Source organism: Frankliniella occidentalis, unplaced genomic scaffold (genome assembly GCF_000697945.3).
Source record: "Frankliniella occidentalis isolate FOCC.00 unplaced genomic scaffold, Focc_3.1 Scaffold8, whole genome shotgun sequence".
NCBI lineage: Eukaryota > Metazoa > Arthropoda > Insecta > Thysanoptera > Thripidae > Frankliniella > Frankliniella occidentalis.
The window spans coordinates 3,138,798-3,155,625 of NW_026267138.1; the positions used below are offsets into that span (position 1 = coordinate 3,138,798).

At 39.2% G+C, this 16,828-nt stretch overlaps 5 protein-coding genes across 6 annotated transcripts; 2 read left to right on the forward strand and 3 right to left on the reverse strand.

Moving 5' to 3' along the window:
• Nucleotides 1-235: 235 nt before the first annotated feature.
• LOC113214576 (uncharacterized) lies at nucleotides 236-2,878 on the forward strand. 2 transcript variants are annotated; one of them, XM_052274935.1, is made up of 6 exons: nucleotides 236-540; nucleotides 606-726; nucleotides 812-894; nucleotides 984-1,137; nucleotides 2,355-2,497; nucleotides 2,593-2,878. In XM_052274935.1, the coding sequence occupies exons 1-6, from the start codon at nucleotides 493-495 to the stop codon at nucleotides 2,602-2,604; spliced, it is 561 nt and encodes a 186-aa protein (XP_052130895.1). In that variant the 5' UTR covers nucleotides 236-492; the 3' UTR covers nucleotides 2,605-2,878. The 2 variants fall into 2 exon arrangements, with proteins under 2 accessions (XP_052130895.1, XP_052130891.1); XM_052274931.1 differs by having other exon boundaries at nucleotides 236-894.
• LOC113214589 (ubiquitin-conjugating enzyme E2 J1) lies at nucleotides 2,872-5,127 on the reverse strand. The gene is made up of 5 exons (XM_026434018.2): nucleotides 4,934-5,127; nucleotides 4,583-4,788; nucleotides 4,298-4,488; nucleotides 4,106-4,220; nucleotides 2,872-4,019 (listed from the first exon to the last, which is right to left on the reverse strand). The coding sequence occupies exons 1-5, from the start codon at nucleotides 4,971-4,973 to the stop codon at nucleotides 3,723-3,725; spliced, it is 849 nt and encodes a 282-aa protein (XP_026289803.1). The 5' UTR covers nucleotides 4,974-5,127; the 3' UTR covers nucleotides 2,872-3,722.
• A 350-nt stretch (nucleotides 5,128-5,477) lies between these two features.
• Nucleotides 5,478-7,126, reverse strand: LOC113214579 (vacuolar protein sorting-associated protein 28 homolog). Its single transcript, XM_026434003.2, has 5 exons — nucleotides 6,875-7,126; nucleotides 6,625-6,688; nucleotides 6,353-6,548; nucleotides 6,178-6,279; nucleotides 5,478-6,085 (listed from the first exon to the last, which is right to left on the reverse strand). The coding sequence occupies exons 1-5, from the start codon at nucleotides 6,882-6,884 to the stop codon at nucleotides 5,816-5,818; spliced, it is 642 nt and encodes a 213-aa protein (XP_026289788.1). The 5' UTR covers nucleotides 6,885-7,126; the 3' UTR covers nucleotides 5,478-5,815.
• Nucleotides 7,127-7,205: 79 nt separating this feature from the next.
• Nucleotides 7,206-10,638, forward strand: LOC113214578 (NEDD4 family-interacting protein 1). The gene is made up of 6 exons (XM_026434002.2): nucleotides 7,206-7,369; nucleotides 7,664-7,813; nucleotides 8,014-8,157; nucleotides 8,232-8,364; nucleotides 8,463-8,642; nucleotides 8,721-10,638. The coding sequence occupies exons 1-6, from the start codon at nucleotides 7,367-7,369 to the stop codon at nucleotides 8,828-8,830; spliced, it is 720 nt and encodes a 239-aa protein (XP_026289787.1). The 5' UTR covers nucleotides 7,206-7,366; the 3' UTR covers nucleotides 8,831-10,638.
• Nucleotides 10,639-10,700: 62 nt separating this feature from the next.
• LOC113214577 (protein king tubby) lies at nucleotides 10,701-16,663 on the reverse strand. The gene is made up of 9 exons (XM_026434001.2): nucleotides 16,500-16,663; nucleotides 16,015-16,129; nucleotides 15,847-15,933; nucleotides 15,598-15,755; nucleotides 15,367-15,534; nucleotides 15,058-15,288; nucleotides 14,852-14,969; nucleotides 14,601-14,753; nucleotides 10,701-14,518 (listed from the first exon to the last, which is right to left on the reverse strand). The coding sequence occupies exons 1-9, from the start codon at nucleotides 16,539-16,541 to the stop codon at nucleotides 14,385-14,387; spliced, it is 1,206 nt and encodes a 401-aa protein (XP_026289786.1). The 5' UTR covers nucleotides 16,542-16,663; the 3' UTR covers nucleotides 10,701-14,384.
• Between the last annotated feature and the right edge of the window lie 165 nt (nucleotides 16,664-16,828).

The following is a 16,828-nucleotide window of genomic DNA, read 5'->3' on the forward strand; positions in this document are numbered from 1 at the left end:
CCCCCGCCCTTGAGCACAGCGGCAACGGGGCGGCCGGTGTCCGTCTGTCGCCCGAGCCGGAGCGCGGAGTAGTCCCGCAGCAGAGGTCCGTTTCTTTTGCAAGACGTGTACCGGGGGTACAACCATCACGCGATAGTCATACCCCCCGTGAATACTAACACCACGTGGGGTACATCTATTATGTGATGGTTGTAACCCCCATCAAGGGGGTTACAACTATCACGTGGTCAGGTTCGCTGCGTCGTCTCAGCTCGCTCGCGGCCGCCTAGTAGGTGGGTAGGCAACCCACCCAGCAGCACTCCTCAGGGGTGGGTGGGGTGGTCTCCGGCGAGGCCCCCCTGACGTCGCTGCCCGCTGCCCCCGTGTCTGGTATCTTACGTACGCGGGAAGGGCAGCAGTAGACAGCAGATAGCGAGTGGCTCTGGGTACACAGCTCGCTGGGGCCGGGGGAGCGTCTCAGTCTTCGCCGGAGCTGGAGCCGGGCTGGACATCATGGCGTACTTCAGAAGCCTGTTCGGGCTCTTCCTCGTGGTGCGGGCGGTAAGTCGGCCCGTAGCTGTTACTACTCAGTCGCGAAGCTCTACTCACTGTGTGTGCTCCGCCAGGGCTTCCACATGCTGGTCGCTGGCTACGCCGTCATGGACCTCAACGACCTGCACAGCGCCACGTCGGGCACCTTCAAGCAGATCGCCCTCAAGCTCACGCACATCAGCGACGTGGTCAAGGGTGGGTCGGGGTCGTGCTCGGGCGACCGAGAGCTCGCCGTCGTTCATAACGCCCTCATCTCACCGGTGCATCATGTGTATTTCAGAGATGGAACTCCCCCTCCTGTTCTACGTGATCTGCGGCGTGATCCTCCTGATCCTGGCCATCCTGTACCCATGGAAGGACGTTGTTAGTACCGCACCGTCCGCTACCGTACTCATCTCATATGGCGACGATGGTTGACGCGATTAAAGCAGATTTACATTCCATTGCACTAGAAACGTTCGCGCCTGTCCGTGTACGCGATCCTCCACCTGCTCTACGCCCTGATGGTGGTGTACGTAGTATACGTGCGGACCATCGTGGACCTCTCCTACGTCCGGGACATCTACCAGGTCATGTGCATCCCATGGCTGTTCCCTGCTAGTCTTGGTGAGCCCTTCTACTCTCTCCCTTTCTAGATGGAACAAAAGGCCCGTGTGGCCAGGGGGAGGGTGGTACCGCGTACTGCCTGTATGTGGGTTGCCTATTCGCACCTCCGGCGTGTTAGGGGAGAGGGGGGGGGGCGGTGAAGTTGGCACCGCCCATGGCCGATAAAAATTAGTGCTACCGCTCATTTTTTAGTGCTCAATTAGTGCTTTCGAACTGTCCTATTTCTAGAATTAGTGCTTACCAAGGCTAGCTGCCAGCATCACGCGAGCACCACCCAATACCGCTAGAAATTAGTGCTACAGCTTGTCTTTTAGTGCTCAATTAGTGCTTTCGAACTGTCTTATTTTTAGAATTAGTGCCATTAAGGCTAGCGTCGAAAACGGCTAAGAAAGTGGGTGGTGCTAGCTTCACGCTGCACCGCCCACTTATCCCACAACTAAGACTTAGACCATTCTAACCGGGAGAGTTAGTGCTCTTCAGATATCAACTCAACAAAATTAGTGCTCACATTCTTGGCCCTTAAATCCGGTGTCAGAACCAGCATCCCGCCTGCCCGTTTTCGACACTAGCTGTGGTAGCACTTATTCTAGAAATGGGACATTTCGAAAGCACGAATTGAGCACTAAAAGATGAGAGGTAGCAATAATTTCCATCGGCTATGGCCGGTGCCAACTTATGGAGGTGGGGGGGGGGGGCATGGAGTATCACGCCAGTAGCTTGGGTCTGGGATACGACACAGCCAGTGGTTGCGGGTTTGCCTACCCTACAGGCCGTTGGAGGGTGGAAGGAATAGGCAAACCCGCATTACTGATGTGTCGTATAGCCCTGACACGACCAGGGCTCTCAAAACCCGGACCCACGGTTAGCCGGGTAAACGGGTCTTACCGGGTAGCAAAAGGTAACTCGGGTACCCGGGTAGACCCGGTATGTAAAATCGCCTCGCTACAGGCACGGTTCCGCCGGGCACCCGGGTTGGTTACCCGTGATAACCGGTAAGACCTGTTCAGGTTCCTACCCGGGTGGACGGGTATCCGGGTTACCGGGGTACCCGGGTAAAAGTGAGAACCCTACCTGACTCACCGCAAGGCGCTACGCACGCCCAGAGTGGCGCACATCTGTGGACAACCTATACCCACCCAACCCCAGCTGGACGTCTAGGACCGACGATCTGGTTTTGCGTTTGCCGGACGCCATAACATCTTTCGGTTTTCCTCCAGTGCTTGACGTGCTAACGTTCATCGCGGCCTGCGTCCCGAACAACAAGAGCCGCACGCTGGACGAGACAAACTCCAACGTCTTCCCCATGTACCGGACGAGCGCAGCGCAGGCAAACACGGCCCTGCCCATCAGCTTGATTCGTGTACGCTATGAGCTATGAGCCCGTGATGGGCACTCCGGATGCGCTTTCATGGTGGTGCGTGCAAGGTGCTGGATACAGACGTTCTCATTTTACAGGAAGCTGCCTAGAGTCCACGTGGCGTCGGACGGAGCGGAAGGGCCTAGGTTCAGTCACCTCGGCCCGTGAGTGGCGGTATCACGCTCACCTTCCCTCGACCTAACGAGGGTGGGACTTCCCTATCGTGCCACTGCTGCACGAGGCTCGCTGTCATTCCTTCAGTGTACACATGCACTGATTACAGCCTACATCCGTTTTCGTTTCCGATATTTTCGTTAGAGGATTTCTTTTTAAATCGTTTCTCTTGAATGATTTAAAAATTTAATACACACCTACTATTAACTAGCACCATTTTTTTAATGGCTACATTTTATTTAGGAAATAAGTTGAAGTAAAACAATACAAGTCTTCAACAATGATTTAACAAGAAGATATTTGATCTCTGTACAGACTCCAAGAGAGTAACAGGAAATAAAAATGCATAGTAGCATTTAGTAACTATAGGAAAAATATTTTTTGTTTGAAACACAAAATGTATTAAATTGTGTATGTTTGATCAGTTACCCTCCATATGAAACAATTCTTAGAAAAGAATACGTTGATATATAACCAACTATAAGGAACTGCTACAACTCACATGAAATGTAAATCATGAAATGTAAATAAATTTGATGAACTTTGTACAATATAAAATGGTTTGTATGAAACATGAAATAATTTCTTGCTGAAGAAAAGTAAACATTCAGCATACAGCACAGCCATCAACTCAAACTTTGGTGGGAAGCTTATTACAAGCTTGGAATAATTAATTATCATGAATGCTCACAATACCTTTGACTTCTATAACAAAAAATACTATGGTGCAGTTAAGGCATTCATGCTCTTTGAACCTCATGGTGCAGCCTAATTTTCTGACCTTGTTTTACGGCACTTCCAAGTTTCATTATCATTACCAAAAATATTGAGGTTTCCATTTACACTTCAGTCCACTTTCAGTCAATTCAATTGGACTGAATGGCTAAGACACCCTCCATACTTTTCTACACACAGCATGGCATGGATTTAACATTTAACTACCACACATTCTGATTGATTGAAAGTTAAACTCTAATATTGGTTATAAATTTATAACAATGAACCAAAGGAGGGTGAAATCACAAATTGCTAGAAATTTACCTACCTACAATATTTAAATCATTATCAGTCTACGGAAAACAAGGAGACCTATTGCTGTTACTATAAATAGTATGATCAGACTTCGGTGTCGATCCAAAAGGTTTATATTTCCCGTATTAGCCTGTGGTTGCACAGTCTGAGAATTCAATGAATTACTAGATTCTACTGCTGCTGGTCCTCCACTAGCTTGGCCAGGAGCAGAATCTGCTGTATAAGGCTTCCTTACTCTTAGCTCGGATTGAGATGATTCAGAGACTGATGATGATGGTGGGTCAGCTTCCCCATTATTACTTTCATGTACTTCTTCCTCCTGATATCAAAATCATACAAAAAGTTTAGATTCTTGAAACAATTATGCATATGTACAGAATGAAGAACTATCCTGATGCATATTACCTTAAACGCAACACAATCAATCAATGATTTTTCTTCCTCGGTCACAGGCTTTGACACCCCAGTGGCAAGCTCCTCGGTGATTTTCCCACAATCCGAACACACGAAGGACTGTGACCTTCAGAGCAAAAGAAATAGACATTTGACAGAGCGCTGTACATCCAAAGGGTAATGTCCAAGAGCAGAGACTCTTACTTGAGAGCCAGTTGTTTCCTTTCTTCAGGAGTAAAATCCAAGGAACCAATTGTACCAATACCAGGAGTTGGCATGAAAGCAATCAGAGCTAGCAAAGCTGTTCTGATTGACCAGGAAGGTTGCCAGGTTTCTGGATGATGTCCTGATATGCTGAGACATATCTTCTTATTGACCTCAAATCGACCGTTGGGCTAGGCAAAATTAAAGAAACCAATAAAAATGTTGCTGTCAGAAAACTTTGGGAAAGCGATTGACACCAGCAAAGAACAATTTTAAGATAAATACTGTTAATAAAATGATGTTGGGTGGCTTCATTGGATACTCTGCTGGAAGAAGAATACGTCCATGGTAGACTCCACCTGAGAAATCAGAATCTGGTGGTCCTCTTATAGTGAAGTGCCATTCAAATAAGTTTTCTTCCAAAGGATGGGCGCAGTAATCCTCAGTAGCCTCTTGTAGCTCCTTAGCCTCTCGCATCAAACGTTTTACAGCTGCCACAAAAGAAATAAAAGACATCAAAAAAATGGATCATTTATTCATCTGCAAGCTCAGCTAGATATAGAATAGTATAGTGGACATTTACACAATGAAAATCAAATATCATTTAACTCAGTTCAGGCTCTTAAAATAACTTACAAGTGCTTTTGGTATTGTATTTTGCCTGATATTGGTCCATGTTAGAAACCGAAAAGAATGATGTAAACTGCCACTTGAAGTTTCTATCTAAAAGCCTTAAAGTTCGACGAATCACTTAACAACACGTCAACTTGAAAACAATCCGCAGTTAGGACTCTTCTTTAATGGTCAGCGGATCAACAACAACAACAACTAGGTTTTCTGCTAGGCTATGATTGAAGAGGGTTAACTAAATTCCTAACGTCCTTAGTTTTCAAAAATCTAAAAGTTCAAAAAACGAGTGAACGTTAGCTACATTGAAGTAAATTTGTACAAAATAAATGGCCCTCAATCCTTTATAAAGAAAAGAAACGACAAATAAGAAGAAATCTCTGTAAAAATTATTTTCCTGACGTTGGTACATTATTGGCACCGGAGCGTGTTATTCGCAGTTTAACGAGGAGGGAAAATTTGAATGAATTTCAGACGAGTCAATTTATCGTTAGGCACTGAGGACTGATGATTTTGGTGGTGAAAGTGTATGAAAATACTGAGGCAGGATCAGTTAAAATTGATCAATAATCACAGTTTTTATTTAACTAAAAATAAAGAAAGAAAAAAAGCAGGATAGTACACAAAACAAGAGCCAGTATACATAAACAATGATTCGATGGAAGCTTAATTATTTGACCACTATAAAATAACACATAAGCAGCTGGGAAATCAAATTCAGTACAGAAAATTACAAGAAATATGATTTAAGTCCATAGAGAACGTATAGCATCTCCATGGTTAAGGCAACATGTGGCATAAACAAGGCCATTTCCTCTCTCTCAGCAAATATTATTGGAAATGTTGTTCGTAGTAAGAACTTGTAATATACATCATTTATGAGAAAAGGGATTACGAGGATTCATGCAAGAATCTATTGAAAGCATTGTAAGATGACTCAAGGTCAAATAATAACTGTCGCACTTGTGTTTCTGACAATTCATCTGAAGCTTGCATAGAGGACAAAGTATTAAGCCAGTCTGAAACCTTCTGCTTCCCTTCAAAGCTGGACGGGAGAGAACTCAATCGATTCATTGTGTCCATAAGATCTCTCAAATCTGGGTGCAGTTCATCCATGGCTTTAATCTCTAGTCTTAGCTTGTCCATAATTGTGATAAATAACTGTTCAGAAATTAATGGAGAAAAAGATGTCATTAGCTCATGAATCAATGAATCAACATTAAAAACAATATAAAATGTATTGTGAAACTTACTGAAACAATGTCAGCTATGCACTTGCTTGTATTGCCTTTGTCATCTTTAATAGTTATTGGCCTATCTTCTTTGATGCGTTCCAGTGCAGCAGGACAGTCAAGCTAGAAAGGAAACAAATGCAGGTATTATTTCGATCTCCATAAAATACCCATCAAAGATTACTTCAAATCTTACCCTGTACTTTTTGACGAATGCTTCAATATTAGGAAATTCATCACCGTGTACTTGCTTGAAGGCTGCCTTGTATTGTACAAGCAACTTGGTACATGCTGCAGTATACTCTTTAGGTGTAACACAGTCCCTCAAGAATGCCTTTTCCAGGTGTTGCAGTGTGTTAACAAGAGCAAAGAGGTCTGCCATGTTGTCATACCTTTAAAAACAAAACCAAAATTATCAAAATGAATTTGAACCAGGATGACAGATGATATTATTGGTTCCATACTAACTTTTCTCGTTCCCGAGCATTGCGAAACAGCTTAACATCCTCAAAAAGCTCTGGACGATTTGCATCTGGAAAAATAGGAATGAGAAATGTAACACAGATTAATTTAATGCACATGACAAATCAAAAGAGAGTGTAAATTGAGAAAAACGTGATTCCACAGCACTCATTGACGACATTGTTTTGCAAGTTGCTTTAATTTAAATATTTACTGTAATGTTACATGAAGAGAACATACTCATTGTTTTACTAACCTGAAGCCATTGTGATTGATATTGTTACAACAAAACAATACTTTTGAAACTAGTGTAAATACACCTAACCAAATAAACTAAAATTACTCCCCACGAGATCAATAGACGCACAAAGTAGATTTACGTGAGAAGGAGAACTATATTTCAGCGTTGACTCCGTTGCAAAAAAAAAAAAAAAGTACTTCAGGTCCCACGAATTTACTTGAGTCTGAGTAGAAGACGCAAATGTTATCACTTGAGATTTGACAGCGATGAGTCAGACGTCACACCACAATCAGGCTGGTCGCTCGCTGGTCCCTGACACGGAGAGCATTCAAGTTGGCACCAATGACTTCATGTCGTGGTTGTTTAGGCCTTGTTAGGCCTCTGCTGCTATTTTCTTTGGCCTGTTATCACGGTGAAATCTTGATTTTTGAGTCGTGTAGGTTGCTTACTTTCACCTTGTAGCTGAAGTTTTAACTTAGTGATCCACCGGTACGACACATTGTCGCAATGGTGAGTTGTAGTCATAAGTGAGAAAACCGTACACACCTGTCAGGTGCTGCAGAGGGCTTTCACTTCTTTCTAACTAATTAGATGCAATGTCCATTAATTTTGCCTGTATTAATGTTTACGTTCAGTTTATTTTTATTTTGTAGTATTTCCATACTTAACTTTGAACATGTTTTGATAGGTTTGCTACACATCAACAGTGTTATTTTGCATTTGCTCTGTAAACGACTAACTGATGTAATATTTTAATTTATTTTTTAATTTATTTAAATCAAAACGGTTTTTTGTTTTCAACAGGATCCCAACTTGCCTCCCCCATCCTATGGAGCTCACAACACACAAGCTTTCACCAGCATAAACCACAGTGAACCATGTGAGCCGTGCAGTTCCAACATGATAGAGGAAGCGGGCGCAGTAGCTCTCTGCGCACAACCGCCTCTCTCTCCTGTGAGTTATGTTGAGTTCATCTCCTTCTGCAACAGTTTCCACAAAAATATTATTAATTAACATGACTATTATATCTATTAACATTTTCACGTACTAACATTATCCAACTAGGCATGAGACAAAATATAAACCTCTTTATACTTTTCCTTTAATCTTTATGTGTCACTTATTTTCTGTGTAATAACCTGTTATATTTTCAGAATTATGAAATTCCACCACCAATGGCAGATTTCTCAGCTCCACCTCCTTATGAGGTTGCTACAAAGTTGCCCACTTACGATGAGGTCCAGCAAGAGAAACGACGAGAGGGAGAAATGGGTGGTGTCCTTCCTACCCTTCCGATAGTAAGTTTTGTTTATCACTGTGTTGTATTTGACAAAACCATGTCTAGAATGTTACCCTCAAATGTCCATTTCAGCATCAGCAAGCACAGGCACCACGATCAGCTGCTTCCATGCCAATGTTTTTGGCCATTGATACTGACACTCACCCTGATGAGTCAAACAAAGCAATGCTAGGAACTGATTTCATGTTTTTTACTGCTTTTGTAGGCAAGTATAAATACATACATATACCTATCTATCTTGTCTTGTTTTGAGATTGTCGTGAGTTCACTTATTCAAAGCGCTTTGTCTATTTCTTTTTCTAGTGTCATTTCTATTCAACTGGATTGGTTTCCTTTTACTCATGTGTTTTTGCCACACAATTGCTGCTCGTTATGGAGCTCTCTCCGGATTCGGCCTTTCATTATCAAAATGGACCCTTATTGTTAAGCATTCATCTGATGTTACTGACCATGTATGGCTTTACTGGCTCGTCATGTCGTTTGGTAAGTCTTTAGTGCTTTGCAATCCTCTCCGTTAAATTACTGAGAAAATTAATCACATGCCCATATATCCTCTTCTAGGGCTTCTTATTTGCATTCGAGCTATTGTTCACTATCTGAACATCAAGCGTGGTTGGCAACTTCTGTCTGGCAATCCTCATGCTCAAGAAAGGCTCCTGTTCTTCTATTAAGTCTTACAGCTTAAGATTTAACAAAAAAAACCTAAGTCAGGAAAATAAGGCGTGCCCTTAAAATTTTGTCTCATGTATTTATTGGTCTGTCAATATTAGTCACCTTTTTAATGAAAGGGTGGGAGAAATGTGTTTTTTGTTTTTATTTTTTAGGTGGTATACACTATATTTCGGAATAATTATGACTGGAAAGAGTTAGGAGATAAGTCGTTATTCTGATTTGTTTTCCAGTTTGGGCTTTTAAAATATTTTTACAGAACTATGATGATGTTTGACTCTGTTTTTGTTCACTTGTTGGTTTTTCTTTTTGTTCATTTTTATTTTTGATTACTCTTTCGTTTTAAGGTCTTCAGGTGGATGTGGTCTCTTGAGGAAAACAAAAAAAGAAAAAAAAAAAAGAAAAGAAAAGTGGAGAGGATATGTATTGAATCAGCCCTCAGCCCATCAGAGGAACTGAAAAGGCCATCTCTTTTCCTTTGCTTTCCTTGCAAGACTAAATCCGCCATTACAGTGGTTTACACTGTAGTAAAGCAATGTCAACACTGCATAGAGAAAGTTTTAAGTCTTTTCTTCTGTACTGTAGTGAAAATTTATATCCCTAGTTCATAATTACTAAATATTCACTAAAGATTGTAATTCTCATGTTGCAGTAGTGCAAAATATATTTCATGACATATTATGAAAATTTGAGGATAGTTTTCTCTACATTTAGTGTTTTATAAGTCTGTATACTTGCCTTCATGTTAGTTTTACCTCCAGGAAGTAATAAAGACAAAGTTAGGGGAAGCACATTTTAATTATTTTATATACAAGGTTTGTTCTAATCACAGATAATAGTAGATGTGTCTCACCTTTTATGTCATAAACTCTAGATTCACAGCTTGCATGTTGTTCTCACTTCAATAATATTCTTACATGATAGTCATCATATAGGAAGGAGATCACTATAGTTCATACACGTGTTTTCTCTCAGCTTGCCTTCTGTTTTTTAAATTATTCCAAAAACCCAATCTTATCATTGAATCATTACTATTGTTTTACTTATTTATCATGCATTATTTTTGAGATTTTATGATGCAACAAGTATGTGTGGAGGGACAGTTACATGAGGTGTTTTACTGCTTTGAGGAACAATCAGAAGATGATCTGTGCAGGAATGTTCTTCAATTTTTTAGCAGACATAAGTGTTTTTATGAAAAACTACGAAATGGTATGTAAACATTCACTACCAGCGCTTCTTGAAGTAGAGGAAAACTGTGAGCTGCCAAAGAGTGTGGTAGTGGGTGTGTACAGGAATTTAAGGTCAATGCCATCTATGCAGTGTTGGTTTGATTTCTTTTTGTGATATATATTCGTCAAATGTGGGGTGACACTCTAATATAGACAACCTTCATTTGTTGACCTTTTAGCTATCAAAAATTAAATGTTTTCTTGTCATGGCTGTGTTAAGGAATTCTATGTCTAATACATTGAAAATGCAAAGGGTATTATCTGATTTTCATTTTGATGGTGCTTTTCTTCAAACATGCAGGGCTTATACTGGCCACGATTGTCATTAATCGGAAACGTTCTAGTCGGAAATCAGCCAATCAGACACCTCCAAAACCCAATAGAATGTATCCAATAAATGACAATCGTCGCCAGTCTACATCCTGCAACATCTTTGTCAGATGATTATATTTCAGCTATTTGCAAGTCATGTGAGTCTAGATGCCAGTATTGATAGGTTGTTTGTAAAATATTTAGTGTAAGTAAGTATGTATATGGAAGGAATCGTGGTGTTGAAATAAATATACTTTCCAATCCAACTTACGATGAAACTGATAACTGTGCAATAATCTAAAGGTTGAAGTAAATGAAAAGTTTAGGATACATTTGGTGAGTTGTATTTTGAAGCCAACACTCAAATTCATATCAAAAATCACTGGTGTGGGTTGAAGAAAGACTTAGTGCAGAGTCCATTACTACAATTCTCAGCTGACTGTTGCATTTCATCTTCACCAAATCTATCAGCGAAGCAATATTCACACAAATACACAACAGAAAACCACTTCTACAAGACACTTACAAACCAAATACATACTCAGGTGTTCAGCAGAACCAACCAGATACATCTAAGAAAATCACTCATCTCAAAACGATTGCAAATAAAAGAGTTTTACACCGACAGCTTTGACTTGTTCAAGTATAACCAATGCTGCCAAAATTAAAAAGTACATAGTCTTCACAGATCGCTAGTCATATTGCAAAATAATGCATGTGGGTCGACTCTATAAACATGCTCATTTCTCATCTCTTTGGTTAATAATAACAATGTAATGTTCACACCAAAAATATTCATGGTAGCCAAAGAGTGTTGAAATGACAGCCATCAAAACAAGGATTCTTTCTGCAAGTGTAACATTAAACATCAAAAATACAACAGCAGAACTTTTGTACGGATATTGAATTAACGAGATTTCTCCATTAACAGACAAACAAATTGTAACAAAAGCTTGAAGGTAATACTGTTCACACAAATACTTCACAAGGAGATATCAATAAGATATTCCTCAAAGAAAACAACCTTAAAACAGTACGGTTACAAAATATAAATTCTTGTCCTTAGTTACGATATGTACAGTTCAGATATCTGGAGTGTAAAAAAAAAAAAAAAAAAAAAAGAAATACTGAACTTGTAAAATAAAAATTACACACATAATATTGATTAAAATTTTCACTGAGGAAATGACTAAAATTCAGCAAGGAGATAAAAAAAGTTGTGAGGCTGCTAACATAACCATAACAATAAAACTCATTTTAGTATCTTTTTTACCATCAGAGAACAATTCTAAAAATCTGAAGTCAAAAATAAGATTGGGATATGAGATTTTAACAAACCTTAAGATACTGAGCTGTTATTAGTTTTTTGGGGCTGGTGCTGGAGCCACTGCATTGGCTCGGTAGAACTCAGCAAGCTGAGAGATTAGGAAAAATTTCTTTTGCAATAAAAAGCAATACGTACATACCCAACCAAAAACGCTGCATCGAATTTCGTCAAACTGACATATTTTTGTCTCTGATTCGACCTACAATGTGGAAAAGATTGCATTTCAACGTGTCATCTGGCTGGGTACATCCAAAACTAAGTTCAAAATGCCTCACAAAGAATGCCTTTGAATAAAGAGGATATAAAACTTACTGTTAACAGTTAATAAAAAACTGAAAGATTCAGTTAAACCTCTTTTTTTCAGTACTGGCGTGGAACAGTTTAGTCAGAGGGATCACACTTGAAATGCATGTTCATGTTCAATTCAATTAAGAGGGTTAAAGAGTTACAGTAAATCTAATGGAAAATACTGGCAATATCACAGACAACAGTATGAAAGGAACAAAGTCTTTTTAAAACGAGAAAAGAAACAATTAATGTATTGATAAGCTTTTGGTATGCAACATCGTCTGCATTTAGGCTGATTTTGCATCAACATAGAAATACAATCTGAAAAGATTTTATGTAGAAATAAGATCAGATTGAACTGATCTAATCACCTTTTACTCAAAGGAAAACTTGAGGCATGTTTAAGAGAAAAAAAAAATTGACTTCTATCAGCAAATGTAAATTACAAGCTTTTACGGATTGGTTGTAACATTTCTTGAAACTAGCGCACAGATTTGGAGAAAGAATGAGATGCTGGTGTACTCTTAAATTTAAAAGTGATGAATGATAGCAAAGAGGTGGAAAGAAAGTCATTAAGTCTACAAGTTAAATTATTTTAAAACACGTGAGGTCAACACTCCGATCCAACAAAAGAATTCAAAGTCCTTTGGTATACAGAAGTCATAAGGAAAAAAGTGTATGATAAAGGCACTAAACACCAGAGACGAGCGTTTTCCCGATTTTAAACCGACCGCACAAACCGGGCAGCGGTCTTTGACAGACACCCCAGGCTGGTTTGCGCGGTCGGCCTAAAATCAAAAAGAGAAATCGCTCATCCAAGCCCCCAAGCTAAACACTAATAAAAAATACTGCATGCCAGAGTTCTCTCTAGATTTCCATACAATTGAACAAAGTTTATCATAGCATTGAAAGTGAGAATGATTGCAAAGACAGCCTACAATTGGAAAGGTATATGACTAAGATAGATAGATAGATATATTAAAAAAATAACACAACCACAGAGACTCAAGCCAGTCTCTTCCTTAATACATTAGGCCCATAAAAGAGTAATTGATTCTTAACAGAAGTAATTGATCTACAATTGAGACTGTTCTAAAATTTGTTGCTGCGATAGGACTTTGACATACCACATGTGGCACTTAATATAACCATGAAAAGAACATTAACATTGGTATACTAAGGCACATACATCCATCAATTGCACAGGTGACAAAGTTTGTTTCCAGTACTAGGAAGATGAAAAACATTACAGTCTACAACTAAAACACACTTGTGATGTATGAATAAATAAAATAGACACAAGAAATCATTTAGTATGGCATTGAGTCATGAGAAACTCATGAAACGAGTGATATGGCTGCACAGGATAATAAAAGCCAATACATCAACTGTAACTTAAAATAAATTATAAGTTTTTCTTATGCTAATGAAGCTAAATAATAGCTCTGGACTAGAAAATCGATGGGCAGTTTTCAGATGTACAGAAACATATACCAGATTAATCATCAAACACTGTTGATGATTGTAGAAAATAAAGAGATCTCAGAATCAAAAGGCACAAGGAACATCACAAGAGACAGTACAGAGATATTCAGCATTCTGAGCTCACACTTCAGTAATCAAGACTAATGAGATATACATATCAGAATAATGACATGAGCAAAAGATTTTGCCTAATCTAATTTAAGGGTATTTAGGCAGCACACAAACCATGATAAAAATGAGCAAGACAACAAATTTCACATCAGCAAAGCCCAGAGTACAGAGTGAAACACAAATTCTACCACAGTAAGAAAGAGGTATGCCATTTGTGCTTAGTACTTGCAGTTAACATAGGCTTCAAAACCAACAAATTTCATTTGATGCAACACCCAAATATGCGTGGTACAAATTAGTATTTGTAATTGTAATCACAAGATAAGTTCATTCCAAACTAGTAGAAATAGGTGGTTCGTATGCAGAATGGTTGAAGACAAAACCACTAAAATCATTGCTTGAGAACAGTGTGAGAAAAACTTTCACAACTCTCTCATAAGAAAAAACAGTGCTCATATTTTTCAGTCAAGCAAAAACTTGATTCAAAAATAAATAATAACCCTATGACTGGGGATTGATTCTAATAAAAATTTACTTTTAGAAATGTAGACATGTGGCCCATTATGATTTGTTTTATGGTACAACCAACTTATGCAAATGCAGACATACAAAACAGTACAGAGATTTGAGGATGGCTCCTGGTGATGCACACGAATACACGAGTGGAATAATGATTTGTGTTTAAAACTCAGTACCCATCACTTATTGAATAAATAATACGAAAACACTAACAAGTGTCTTTCAGTAAGAAAGACAATTGAAAAAATATGATTGATGGGTTTAGGGACGGATGCAAGAAACTCATTCACATGCCAATTTGCTATCAAAACTACTAAGTGCAATTGCAAATGCCTGCAATGCACACATTGGATAACGATAATCCATGGTAAAAACATCTTCAGCAACACGTCCAAACTGCATGACAACATATTCCACTGTGAAAGAGAAAGTTAAAATTGTCACAACCACTTTGAATTGAAGATAAACCACTTCAATAAACTACATAAAAGTACATACCATCACTGTCATGAACAATCTGGAAGTTTTTCACAGATGCTTGGGTCACTCTACCATGAAAGTTAAGGACATACGACTGGGTGTCATCATTCCAAACAGGAGTCTTATTGTGGAGCTCAATTAGATTATCCATATTTTTGTTCTTGTAGCATTCTACACCAAAGATAAGAAAATTAATTAAGTAAGGGCATGATGACACTCATAGAAATACATTACATACCTATAATAAAAATATAAATCCAAATACTCACCCAATAAGGTCTCACTTTCATCTTGAGGACATATTTGTACTCGTTGTTGGTCTTGTGTCATACCTGGTAAAATCACTGTCATTTTTCGCGGTCCTTTAAAACCTAATACATTGGTTTCCTGTGGTAAAACATAAAAATCAACTTATGATGGGTGAAACAAGTACTTGAATTTTGTCTGATACATCAACCAAGACGAAATTACTAACATAAATTACTGCTGCAAGTTCCTGCCTTGGAGTTGTACGTTCCTCCTTAGAATCAGATCTGCTACCTGGTGCCCTACCATTGTCATAAACAGTGAAATGGGTGCCCAACAAATTTGATCTTAGCTTCCCAACAAATGCCTCTCCGCCACGAGATAGATCAGTAGGGTCAGTTGAGATGAGGTAATTACTGGTAGTGCTCTTCTTCCTCTTACGTCCAGCCAAGAGAAAGACCTAAAGTTATTAGAGGCAGTTAAGGTGAAATTGGCTAGTCTGACTAGGAATATTGTTCAACAACAAGTATGAATGTACCTTTTTTCCATAATCACGTTCTAAGTGAAGAAAATATGTTGGATAAAGACCACGGTCCATTCCTTTGCGGTCACGAGTAATGCGACACTTGTAATGCATACGTTGGCAGGCAGGTTCAAGGACGAAAGTTTCCAGACTTCCAACAACATCACCCTCAACTTCCGGATTCTGAAAATCAATTTAGTTCAAAACTATTCTTAATCACATCAGCAAACACTTTAAGGAACTTACATTGGGATTGTTGATGATATTTGGTGTGTCTGAATATGGTACAACTGTACTCTCTAAGTGGGCATCAGGAGTTGGAGGAGCCACAGGTGTAGACTCTTCATCTTCAAGCTCTTCAGGGTCCACTTGCTGAACCTCACACACACCTCCAACATCATCATCTGCTCAATAAGCAGCAAATGTTATTAAAATAATTTCAGAACTTAAAAAACTTAACTTGTAACGTACATTAAAATTAGAACCAGATCTTACCACTATCAATGTTGGAAACTGGTCTCAGATCCATCACACCATCAGGATTTCCAGGAGACATAGTAAATTGTAAGGGCCCATCGTAACCTAGAGCCAAATTTGGTTCAAAAATCAACTCCTCAAACAAATTTTATCTAAGAGAGAAGGGACATGGAATGAAAAACTTACCATGTAACTCTCTATGCATACTTCTGGATTTGGCAGATGAGGTACGTACATCTGAGGCCTGTACCATACCTGGTGTCTGACGCTTCAGACGCATCTTTTGCTCCATGATTTGACGCTGAAGGAAAACAAAATTGAACACACAAAGTTTATCAAGTGACAGTCAAAGAAATAAATGAAATACTACTGAGATCGAATTTTAGGAAAAAATACTTTGTCACAGAAAGTGAGATTACAGCACAAAAATCAACAAAGAAATGTCAAGTTTCTTTTTTCTTTGAAAGTTTAAAAACACCTAAAAGGGCGTCCTAGAAAGCAAGGTTGCAACTAAGACATACATGACCTCTGTATAGTTATCGGAAGAAAAAATTGATAATAATTTTATATTCAAAAAATAAAAACTCCTCACAAGTGTCAATTTTGAGGAACGGAATGTTGTTTTTTTATAGGTTATGATATCGACAGCCTCTAACAATAACATTCCATACCTGCTGTTCTAACTTCTGCTGTCGGAGGTTGGCAGACGACATTGTCCAAATAAATATAAATAGGGTCTGTGGGGACAAAAGCTAGGTTCACAGCAAAACAGATAATAAACAGATAAAATTCTGTTAGCGATTACATGAAGCTCCCTCTTGCGGTTGTTGAGTATGTGCTCAAAGCTCACAGCAATTCGGCACCACTCTGAGGCGCGTTCTGATTGGTCCGCATCGGCGCGCCAGTCAGAGAGTTATGTCTTGAAACTTTCAGCATGCTTTCAGTGGATGGCTCCCTCCAATCTCTACTGTACAGGAGTAGGTGTCGTCATTTGCCCTAG